The sequence below is a fragment of the Acinonyx jubatus genome, chromosome F2, assembly GCF_027475565.1.
Source record: "Acinonyx jubatus isolate Ajub_Pintada_27869175 chromosome F2, VMU_Ajub_asm_v1.0, whole genome shotgun sequence".
Lineage (NCBI taxonomy): Eukaryota > Metazoa > Chordata > Mammalia > Carnivora > Felidae > Acinonyx > Acinonyx jubatus.
Window position 1 is genome coordinate 52,783,973 of NC_069394.1, and position 12,035 is coordinate 52,796,007.

General features: G+C 36.2%; 1 protein-coding gene and 1 long non-coding RNA gene across 2 annotated transcripts in view; one reads left to right on the plus strand and one right to left on the minus strand.

The window, feature by feature from the left end:
- Positions 1-12,035, minus strand: part of LOC113600674 (uncharacterized) — a 261,381-nt gene that overhangs the window by 126,082 nt on the left and 123,264 nt on the right. The gene's annotated exons all lie outside the window — the stretch shown is intronic.
- On the plus strand, positions 2,140-6,692 carry LOC106982499 (myelin P2 protein). The gene is made up of 4 exons (XM_015080674.3): positions 2,140-2,604; positions 4,791-4,963; positions 5,293-5,394; positions 6,419-6,692. The coding sequence occupies exons 1-4, from the start codon at positions 2,532-2,534 to the stop codon at positions 6,467-6,469; spliced, it is 399 nt and encodes a 132-aa protein (XP_014936160.3). The 5' UTR covers positions 2,140-2,531; the 3' UTR covers positions 6,470-6,692.

A 12,035-nucleotide genomic window follows, 5' to 3' on the forward strand; every position in this document is an offset into this window, starting at 1 on the left:
CACTTTCCCAAATATATAATGGGATATAGCTTGAAGACAATATGTGAGAGATATTTACCTAACATATTATCTAGAGCAAACTTTCTTTATCTATTTTGTTTGGATCTCTGGACATTCTCTTCAGTGTATGATTCAAGTAGCTCCCCTTTTCTTGAGAATTTACATAGGCAATAAATCTATGAAAGGTGAATCCATGCTGTAAACAGACTACATTTAGTTCAAGTATAAATATATGTATCTAGTTGTAATGTGGCTCTGGTGTTTATTATCCACTCTGTCACTAGGATATTGATAGCTTTCTTAGGTAAGAGTGACTCAATATCTTAATCCTGGTTTAGTTTGGATCTTCTCTCATTGCTTTGATCTGTGCCTTTGGTTCACATATGAGTCTCAGAATTTTATTTTGGTATGAATATATCTGGTTAATTCTAGCAGTCAGTATATTGCTGATAAGCTAAAATAGAAAATTCTTTTCTTTGTTTAAAATTGCTTCAAAGTTATAAGCCTCGCTAATATATAGCTCAATGTTTATATTTTCAATCCACAGCTATTCCTATAAGCAACACAGGAACTGCCTAAAATTCATATAGCTCTCCTATATCAGTCACTCTGAATACAAAGGCTCAGCTCAGGTGGGATGGTTTGAGAGTCTCACAGATTTAGGGAGAACACCTAAATGTTGAATGTTTAGCTTCACTTCTCAATTAAGTAGGGTAACAAAAATTTTTTTGAAGGCACAAGTGATACCATCATTCATTTTTATTAAGTGTTTTGGTTAAGAAAATAACACATTTGCTAATCAAAAGCCCTTTTTTTCATAGCTGTTTCTTCTATTCCAGTACAATATCCTTCCTCCAGTTATATTCTCTTGGGTCTAGGATTGGGTTAGCTGATTAGCTCAGGAATTTTTCTAGTCACTATTTCATTTCCACTTTGAGTTATCCACGCATGAGTAATGTAAGGTGAGGCTTGGAATCACTGTATAAGATTCCATATTTTTGACCCAACCTGGACTCTAACCACATAAGTGCAATGGTTATGGCACAGCTATAACATTTGTAACCTAAACCCTAGAGGCCAGCAATTCTACCTGTTATGAGCAAACTGATCATGGGATATTTCCCCATGATGAATTTCCCACTGTTGTGAATAGTGCCAACCTGTGTACAAATATATAAAACCTAGTAATATCCGTTGTCTTACAATCAGGATTAATGCCAATCTAGAAAACCACTAGGAAAAGGCATGACAGCAAAAAAGTATTCCCAAGAGCAACATTTATATTTGAAGTGGTTTTATATCTGCTCCCCCTGGTCAAGACTGAGGCTCTGATGTACCATAGTAGCCTGGATGCCTCATCTCTTGACTTTGTCCTCTACTGATTTGGGGGGTGAGAATGAATGTCTCTATCTAGTCATGGGGATGTCAGTATGATCTGACCTTTGGCCAAGGCCTCGGTGCATATGTGGTATAAAGGGAGCAGTGTCAGATAACGAACGGTCCAGAGTCCAGGCTGGGGAACAATGCAAGTTCAAACCTCCAAGTTACCTAACCTCCCCAAGCTTCAGTTTTCTCATTGGTAGAATAGATGTAATAATAGTACCCAATTCTGGGAGGTGTTGAGGGAATTCAGTGAAATAATCCCTGACAAGCAGTTAGCACAGTGGCCCGTAACAAACTCTCAATATACATTAGTATTATTTATATAGAAAATCCTCCTCTTTATAAAACTGAAGATTTATTTTAAAGGTTTTACATTCAAAGTTGTTATATTAACTAAGAACCTGCTTAATTTAGACTGAAAGGTTTTTTTAGATGAAAATCTTTGCTGCGGTCTAAGAGCGTGTTCTGGTGCTACTTCTTGTCCATCCATGAATACAATTTCTGTGCTCTGTTGTAATAGACTGACCGTATTGTCTGCCCACTCAGCCCGCCTGGGATATGTGAACTATGCCAAGCCTCCCTTACCTATGAATACTTCCTCACACTGGTCCCCTGCATTTCTCTCCCACTACATATTTGAGGCGGATATCACAATACTCATGGACATTTTCCTCCCTTTCTTCTCTTTCAATAAGAATTCTTAATTTTGCAGACTCAGGATTGAGAGTGACCAAGATGCCTAAACACACACACACACACACACACACACACACACACACACACACACTCATTCATGCTCATATAATTCAATTTGGTATAAGATTCAATTCATGGAGTCTTTTCCAAAGCATTAAGGACTAAGCACTTCTTAAAAATGTAAGATTGACCAAAAAAAATTTTTGAAGGTTCAAATAGTACTTTCATTGATCTTTATAAAATTTTTTGGAGACTAAAGGAAACATTATGTGGGGCTTTCTTTTGTCCTAATGGACAATTCATTGCCGAGTCCTGACACTGCTTTTCCCCATTGGGTCTCTGTGAGAGTCACATGCTTTGGACATCTTTGAAAAGAATCTTCTGAGGCTTCAGCATCTTATTTGAATCTCCTGAATCTCATCTAGAACTGTGTTGAATTCTCATCCATCGCAATGAGCAACAGATTCCTGGGCACCTGGAAACTCGTCTCCAGTGAGAACTTTGATGATTACATGAAAGCTCTGGGTAAGAAATGTTTTTGTTTTTCTGGTTGAGAAGATCATTTTTGAGAAAGCTTCATGACTATTTCCTTTTAATTCCTTTTCCAGGACTCTGGGAAAGTACAATCCTTTTCTGGAATTAGTCTTCTATTGTGGAATTCAAATAATTTACTTGCATTTTGCTTGTGGATATTTTAATAGATTTTAACCTAAATAAGAGCTGCTTAAATACATGGAACTTCCACTGATTTCAAGAGTAGTTTCATATCAGTAGGGCTTTGCTTTCAGACCTAGAGGAAAAAAATCTTAGAGGCTTAGGCAACCCATCCTCTGGCTTTCCTGAAGGTTAGTTTTATAACAACTGAAGTGCTCATAAAATAGGCAGTTGAATATACTAAAATGAATAGAAAACCTCAATCTAAAATTTTAGTGTTTAGCTAAACCAGAAATTTACACTAATTTCAGACTTTCCTGGAATTAGAGCAGTGGATGAAGATGGAAAATCCAGTCATTTGTTGTATCAGCTTTATTTTATACTAATTCTAGGGAGTGTTTGGGGCACCTGCATGGCTCAGTCAGTTAAGCTTCCGACTTTGGCATAGGTCATGATCTTGCAGTTTGTGAGTTTGAGCCCCACATTGGGCTCTCTGCTATCAGCCCAGAGCCCACTTTGGATTCTCTTCTCTCTCTCTCTCTCTCTCTCCCCCTCCCCTACTCTCTCTCTTTCTCCCTCCCTCTCTCTCTCTCTCAGAAATAAATAGTAAACTTAAAAAAAAAAGAGAATGTTCCATATGAGCACAATAAGTTTGAAGAGTCTTTGGAAATTTCCAGAGCTGTGTAAATATAATAGAAACTGATGTCAAATGACCCAGGTTGCCATGTTTGTCAAAGTGTCTGTAGCTTTACCTAACTGTTCAGAAAGCTTATGAGAAAGATTCTATTTTTAGGTAAAATGAGCAAAATCATGTTATGTTGCCTAGAAAACTATGAGAACCCATTGGGATAGATCCATACTACGAGGTTGGTTAGAGTTATGGACGTGACAATATCTGAGGAAGAAGCAAAATACAAGAGTCTCAATGAAGGACTCCCTAAGTATGTCATTTTCAAATTTAGAATGCATAAGATCACCTAGGAGTTTGGTAAAGTATAGATTCTCAGATTCTACTGCAGAGATCATATATATATATATATATATATATATATATATATATATATATATATACATAGACATAGACATCTATTATGAAACATAACAATTCATATATACAAATATAAGCAAAACTAGTTTTTCCTTCATGTATTCTCTCATTTGACATTTCTTTTCCATGTATTTCTATAGCCTTAGTAGTAATAGTAATAAAACAGGAATCTAGTTTTGTTTTCTTTTTCAGACACAGAAAATTTAAAAAAAAATCAGTTACCTATGATCATTTGCAATGGTACAGATCTTGAAGAAAAATGGAAAGTTTTTTCTTACCAGCTAAACTTAAGGGCCAGAAAAAAAATTTTCAGAAATGAGATTCTATTAAGGATGTGGGGGCTTTTCTATATCCACAGTATTACTGAGGGGAAAAATCATAGAACAGTGTATATCTGTCACAGTCTCAATTAAAATATACCTATACTATTTATAAGTAAAACCAAAGTGTCCAGAATGATCCATAGAAAATATTAGTGATTTTCAAAGTCAGTGGGATTGGATGTGGTAAAAGTGGATAAATTGCACTATTTAGGCTGAACGCTTTTACTTAAAATCTGGAGACGTTACTTTTGTAATAATAAAACCTCAGCTATTTAAGTCTATGGACATGTATTTCCACGAGGTGGTTAAACGTGGGAGGAGGTCCTTGGTAGTGAGTGACAGTAGCTGCCATCTCCACACCTGAGACACAGCTGAGCGTAAAAGGGCCATTCAGGGGTTCCTGGGTTACTCTGTCAGTTAAGCATCCAACTCTTGAGTTGAGCTCAGTCATGATCTCACAGTTTATGAGTTAGAGCCCACACCGGGCTTTGCATTGACAGTGAGGAGTCTGCTTGTGATTCTCTCTTTCACTCTCTCTCTACCCCTCCCCACTCATGCGCGTGCTCTCTCTCTCTCTCTCCCTCAAAATAAAAAAATAAACTTAAAAATAAAAGAAGGCGGCCATTCGTAGTCTCTCTAGGTATATCTCTTGGTCAACATAATTCTAACACTATCTTGATTTTCAGGTGTGGGGTTAGCCACCAGAAAACTGGGAAACTTGGCCAAACCCCGAGTGATCATCAGCAAGAAAGGGGATATTATAACTATAAGAACTGAAAGTACGTTTAAAAATACAGAGATCTCCTTCAAGTTAGGCCAAGAGTTTGAAGAAACCACAGCTGACAACAGGAAAACAAAGGTAAATTTTAATGTTTCTCTTCAAAGTTGGATCAGTCTGTGGCTCAAGAGGATTATTCCTATTAGTGTTCAAAAGGGTAGACCTACTTCATTCCACTGAAAATGAATGTGACTTGGGGGCACTGGCTAGCTCAGTCACAAGGCTCTTGATTGTGAGTTTGAGCCCTACGTTGGGAGTGGAGCCTACTTAAAAAAAAAAAATAGGGTAAAAATAGAAAAATGAACGTACCTCGTGAGACATCTATTATGAAAACAATTCAATACTGAATGAACGGCTTCTTTAATCAACCAAAGTCCAAGCAACTTGATTATGGTAACTTGTCTTTGCAGAGCACTGTAACCTTGTCAAGAGGCTCATTGAATCAAGTGCAGAAATGGGATGACAAAGAGACAACAATAAAAAGAAAGTTGGTGGATGGGAAAATGGTAGTGGTAAGAATATTTTCACTTCTAAATACAAAAATAATGCTATTTAAATAGAGAAACTGGTTATATATTTTTTTCAAAATATTCTTTTTTTTCCTTTTGCAATACAAATAGATAAGAATGGCTAAGAATAAAGTCAGAGTTAATGATTAGGTGATATTTTAACCATGAAGACTCAGCGATAAGTACTTCAAGTATAGGTCCAAGGTTTTAGAAATAACAAAGCCCATTCATTATTTTAGAAATAACACCTAAAATAATAGTAAAGTCAAAAAAGTATGTATAAATATCACCAGTTTGGATTCACAAAGAGAAAAACAAATCTAAGTTTTAAAAGCAAAGTATTCCTGAACAGCTCAATTATAAAATATTTATAGCTAAGTGTGTTGCTTTCAAGAATCCAAAGAACTTGAACTAAACCAGGGCAATAATTTAAGCTCAGCTCATAGGAAACCCTTTAGTCAGCAGATAAGAATGATGACCAGGGTTGCATGGGATGGCCTTTAATGATTTAAGTTTTTGCTTCTGTGCTTACTAATACATACAGTGAATATAAATTCATGTAATTTTAAATGTTTTTTTTCCCTGTAGTTTAGAGATTCTTATCCCTACCTACAACATAGATTTAGATGGGAAGCGAATGCCAATATATGGCCCCAACACAGATCAATTAAATGCAAATCTCTGGGAGGGGAAGAAGGAGCCATCAGTATTTTTAAATGTTCCTCAAATGATGCAGATATGCATACAGTTTTGAAATCCACTTTTAGTAGAGTCAAATGCATGCAAATTATGCATAAAAACCTGCCACTTTAATAAAATTCTTCTATAGTAACATAGATTGACTTCAAAACTGTTTCTCCTATTTCAATTATTATAATTCTGAATTGCTGGAGACTGACACATTGATATTCTATTTCTTTCTAAGTTTAATGTTCTGAGCTTGTTTTTATTTTCTGTTGCTATTTGCAAATTTGCCATTTTCTAGTTTGAGTTTTAGATACTCAATGAATCTCTTTCTTTTCTTAAGGAATGTAAAATGAAGGGCGTGGTCTGCACCAGAATTTATGAGAAGGTCTGAGAAAATCATTTCCTCATTGAAGTGGCATTTGATCATTTGATGTTGGAAATCAACGGTTTTTGTTGGCAAGGCCCGACTACACTGCAATTTGTTTGTTTTTGCTTTTGTCTTAATAGATCAGAGAGGTAAAGGTCTAAACTGAGGATTAATCTAAAATTCAGTGTTGTTGAAACATTTTCGATTTGCATGCATTTCCTTACTGTATTAAAGTATGTATACTGGCCACACCTAAATACTTGATAACGTCATTTAGTGATCTGTGAAATTCTAACTTATGTTGAACTTTGTGCATCGAAGTGCAAGTAAAGCAAGTAACTGGATAGTAAAAGGAAGTAAATGTATTGATCGGGGTAGCAGGAGCATAATGGGAAGAGGATCAGAAGCGAGACAAACTACAAGGAAAGGATTTAAGTCAGAGTTCTATCCCAGCGAAAAGGGCAGCCTCTACTCAAGCCAATTGTTTGAAAATTGAGGGGTAATTTATGGACAATGAAATGCACAGATATTAAGGGTAGAATTCAAGCCATTGTAACAAACGCACGCACCCATATAACTCACATCCTGATCAAGATAGTGGTGCCTTTCCTTAATCCCAGAAGGTTTGCTCATGCCTCTTCCCAATCACAGTCCCACCCTGTCCCATTTCCACCAAAAGCAAGTAGCGATTTGGTTTCTATCATTTGGTTTTGACATTATACTTTTATTTCATGTTTGGGTTTTTATACAAAGAATATTATTTTTAATCCAAAAAAGTATACATTTTTTAAATGAAAAGGTAACCAGGAAAATTCTTAAAATCTTTTTTTCTTATCTTTTTTCTAATGTTTATTTATTTTTGAGAGAGAGAGAGTGTGAGTAGGGGAAGGGCAGAGAGACAGAATCCGAAGCAGGCTGCAGGCTCTGAGCTGTCAGCACAGAGCCCAACACAAGGAGACTTGAACCCTCGAACGGAGAGATCATGACCTGAGCCAATGTCTGATGCTTAACTGACTGTGCCACCCAGGTGCTCCTTAAAAATCTTAAAAAGAGGATAACAACTGCTTCCATTCTACGCAGTATGAGCTATCACTTTGTGCATGTGGACATAATAGTACTCATCTGTAACCACAGTGCTCATACTTTTTTTGCATTCTGCTTTTTGTAACTTTCACAAGGATTCTTCCACATTTCAACTAATGATATGCCATAATTTATTATGGTTCTATAATACAACTGTTCTATTTTTATGTTATGCCCAGTTTGGAGTTATTACAGATTATTTTGCAAAAATTGCCTTCATGTATATATCTGACTGTGCCGACTACTTTTTCTAGGAGAGGGATCACTAAATCAAAGACTATAGAAAACCTGATGGGTTCTTAGTAAATATTTCTGCATTGCTTTCCTGAGCATTGTCACTGAATAGCGACAATGTAACCAGCAGTACACACATATAGGACAATGTATGAACACACATCCTAGGCTAATAATAACAGCTAACCAAATGTTATATGTGTACTGTGTGCCAAGTTCATTTACTCTCTATCAGATGATTTACATGTCATGTTGCCGTATTTAATATAACTTCACACAACAACCCTAGCAGGTAGATCTTATTATTATTCCCACTTTATGAAAGAGGAAACAAGTGTAGAGTAACTTGTGCAAAATCACAAAGTGATAGAGACAGGATTTGCCTCTGTCTGACGAGAGGCCAGTTGCTAAACCTTTATTTTGCCTCCTTGGCAACACCTCTCTATTAGAAACATGTCTGTTTCTTGTAGTATCTCTAAAGGTGTGCCATTAGAGATTATTTTTGCCTGTTCTTGGATTTCATATAAATGGAATCATACATTATGTGTTCTTTCTGTTTGCCTTTGAAAACTCAGCATAATGCTTTTGAAATCCATCCATATTGTTGCATGCATTAGTAGTTTGCTCTTTTTATTGCTAAGTAGTATTCTATTGCATGAACATATCACAGTTTGCTTATCCATTCTTCTCTTAAGATAACTGGCCTATATCCAGTTTTTGGCCATGATGAATAAAGCTACTATAAACATTGTGGTACAAGGCTGTTGGTGGACCTCTGAGTTCCTTCCTTGTATAAATAGCTGGGCATAGGATTACTGGGTCCATTTGATTTTCCACAGGCAGGAAGTGTGACTGCTGTGCCCAAGTAATAATGAAACTATTTCAGATGTATTGTATGACTGAGCAAATGAGAAGTGTGTTGATGTTGTTAGGGGCCAAGATTTCACTGTGGAAGAGGAACGTAATGAATGAGGGGGGGCAGGCAAGAGAGAATCATGTGAGAATGGATTGGAACAGATGTAAATTTATGGTTTCTAAGGCATGCGTATATTTGTGCATATGTGTATTAATTGTACATGCATACCTGCATGCATTTATGTGTGCGTATATACACATATTTATGTGTATGTGTATATACACCCATATATTTCCTAGCTCAATCTGCCCAAAGAGCTTAGAAGCAATGACACCTCAGTAGGAATGAGCCCACTTAGTGCCCAGAACTTGGTGACCAATATCATTTCCTACTAAAAGGAATGAGGATTCCTTGGAGAAACAACTAATTCTAATGGGATGTCAGGGTAGGTACAAGATGAGCCTGAAATATTTTGTTATACCCGAAAGTAAGGAAGTGTTTAAAAAAAATAATAGAGGCAAGCCACCAAAACATGGAAGCCAGCTTGGAGGTGCTCCCCTTGGTAAAAACTGGGGCAATTTGAAAAATAATTGAGAAAAATAATAACTTATAAATCATTGAAGGAAAAATAAGGATCTATGAATCCATAATGATAATAGGGAGAAAGAGAAGAGTGTCCCTTACATCAGAATGCCATTGGCTGACTGGTAAATATGGAAGGAGTGTTAGAAATGGAAAGTCATCATTATTCAACCATCACTGTAAATATTGGCTCAGGCAAGAATTGCCAATGAATGCTAAATCCAGAGGGAGATTTTGATTAGGAGAAGGATATTCATTTGGTAAGAAACTATCTTAAGAAAGTATCTCTTCACAGATTGATGATTAGTTATGAGGGGAAAAAAGTTTAACTTTGCAGTGGAAAAATTGGATAACCCCTTGACTGGGTAATCACCCCTAACATTACCAATGAGGGGCAGAAGAACATGTGCCTTCAAAATTGATACCCTGAGAAGGAACATCATTTATGTAGTATTTCAGCCTGGAATCCTTATCTGGATCTAATCACTGGGAAAGATCAGACAAATTCCAAATGAGGAACATTCTCAAAAAAAGAGGAGGGTGGTGTTGGTTGAATTCTTCAAAAACATCATTGTCATAGAAGACAAAGAAAGGCTCTGTGGAATGTTCTAGATTAAGTTACATTCAGAATATGTTATGACTGAATACAATAAGTGATTCTAGACTAGATCCTGTACTAGAGGTAAAACAAATGTTCCAAAGGACAATATTAGGTTAGTTGGTCAATTGAAATACAAATGGTAAATTAGGTTTGAAGTGTGCTGTGTTTATGTAAGAAAATATCCTTATTCTTGGGAAATACACACTGAAGTATTTGGGGGGTAATAGGCCATTATATATGCAATGTACTTTTTAAAAAAAACTCAGAGGAAAAGTATGTGTGTTTGTGTGTGTGCACACATTTAGTACATACACCCATGAAGAGAGCAATTGATAAAGCACACAGGGTAAAACTTAACCTGACTAAAAGCTACACGTGTTTTCTTTGCAATAGTTTGATTCTTGCAACTTCCCTGCAAGTTTAAAGTTATTTCCAAACAAAATCCTTTAAAAAAAAAAAAAAAACCAAACAAACCTGCCCTTGGCAAGTCTTATTCTGTCTCTGGGCATTCGGTCAACACATGTCTGAGAAACATCATAACTGAGGTGTGTTTATTTATTTATTTATTTTGGCTCCAGCTAGAGAAACCCATAAAAAAGGAGAGTTTTTAAACTGGTGCTATTTTTAGAGGTTGTAGTAATGTGACTTGCAATAAAATGTATTCCTCAATAAATATAATTGCTCTATTGTCCAAAAAGCACGAGCAGTTTCTGTTTTCATAACAGTAACGGTGGAGTTGCGCTGATAACGAGGAAGACAAAATAATCGTCTCAGCAGGTGATACGTGTTGCTAGATTTGGAAAAGATTTTCAAACAACCAGAAGTGGGGGGAGGCAGCGAGAGCTCCGCAGTACTCAAACATGGTCTCAGAATATAATTTTGATTCTCAATTCTTCTTGATAGAACAAAAAGCTCTTGCCAATATAACATAGTGGCTAAGAGCAATCAGACTGCCTCGTTCAAGTTCCAATGTGCTGCTTACTAGCTATGTGTCGTTGGGCAAGTTACTTAACTCCCATGTCCCTCAGTTCCTTCGTTGTAAAACTGGGGATAATAATAGAACATATCTCAAAGAGTTGTGAGGAATAAATAAGTATATGTAATGTGCTTGGCACAGGAAAAGCATTAGAGAACTGTCTTTTGTTATTGTTGTTTACTTAGTAACAAACATGATGTTAAAATAGGTCATTTTATTATACCTCAAAATGAAGAGAATTCACAAGATCTCAAGATCTCAGAGCTGTTGATATTGATTTGCACACCAACTGGCTAAATTTACTAAGAATATTATTTACACCAACATAAAAACAATCAAGAGACCCACTTACTAGCACACTACTGCCTAGAAGTAGCATGGTACTTAGATTTTATCAATGACAGTGTTAGTTTTATGTTGACTGTAATATTTCTAAGTTTTGACTAAAGATATACTTTGTAATTTCTTAAAAAGTTGCTCTGGCTTACCTTTAAAAAATATTCCTTCTAAACTAAGTGGAACCTCTCTAAATATGGCTGCACATCAGAATCATCGGGAAGTTTTTAAACATCCCATTGCCAAGATTGTAACACATACCCACTTAGTCATAATCTATAGGTAATGGGTGAGACCCAGGCATTAGTAGTTTTCTTAAAACACCTCTGGTGATTTCAATGTGTGGCCAGTGTGAGAACCGTTGTGCCAAAGTCTTCCAAAGTTGGAAATTTGATGTAGGCTATTATCATGTTGCTATCAATTAAAATGGAGTGAAAGGTAATCAAAGTCAGGAGTACCAAATGTCCCCAACGTGACACTAAGTAACAAGAGGTAGTGAAAATACTATGGTAAAATCAACTCAGATATAATCAAGTCTTTTGTTTGGGAAGCAACTGTCTACTTCTTATCTTTGTTATTTCCACAGAAGTTAACACAATTGGCCATTATCCATGACATATGGAAAAGTGAAGATTTCAAAATAGCAAAATGTGGAGCAACAGGGAAACAAAGCAATACAATCATGCCAACCCTCGCAAAATAGAAACTATTTTTCAGCATAATTTAGAAAATGAGTTCAAATTACTCAAAAAAAATATAGTATGGGACTAATTTTCAAAATAGCATCTTGCACATTTTGCTGTCTATTGGGGAAATCAGTGATGGCATGCAAAATTTTCAGATCTCTGGCTTGGAATTCGGGCACTATCTAAAATCCACTCTTTAGGGGCGCCTGGGTGGCGCAGTCGGTTAAGCGTCGGAC

Excerpts from the sequence above, each read along its gene's own strand:
- LOC106982499 (XM_015080674.3), top strand. The coding sequence starts at position 2,532 with ATGAGCAACAGATTCCTGGGCACCTGGAAACTCGTCTCCAGTGAGAAC. Across the intron at positions 2,605-4,790 it reads TGATTACATGAAAGCTCTGG|GTGTGGGGTTAGCCACCAGA; the intron begins GTAAGAAATGTT and ends CTTGATTTTCAG. Across the intron at positions 4,964-5,292 it reads CTGACAACAGGAAAACAAAG|AGCACTGTAACCTTGTCAAG; the intron begins GTAAATTTTAAT and ends TTGTCTTTGCAG.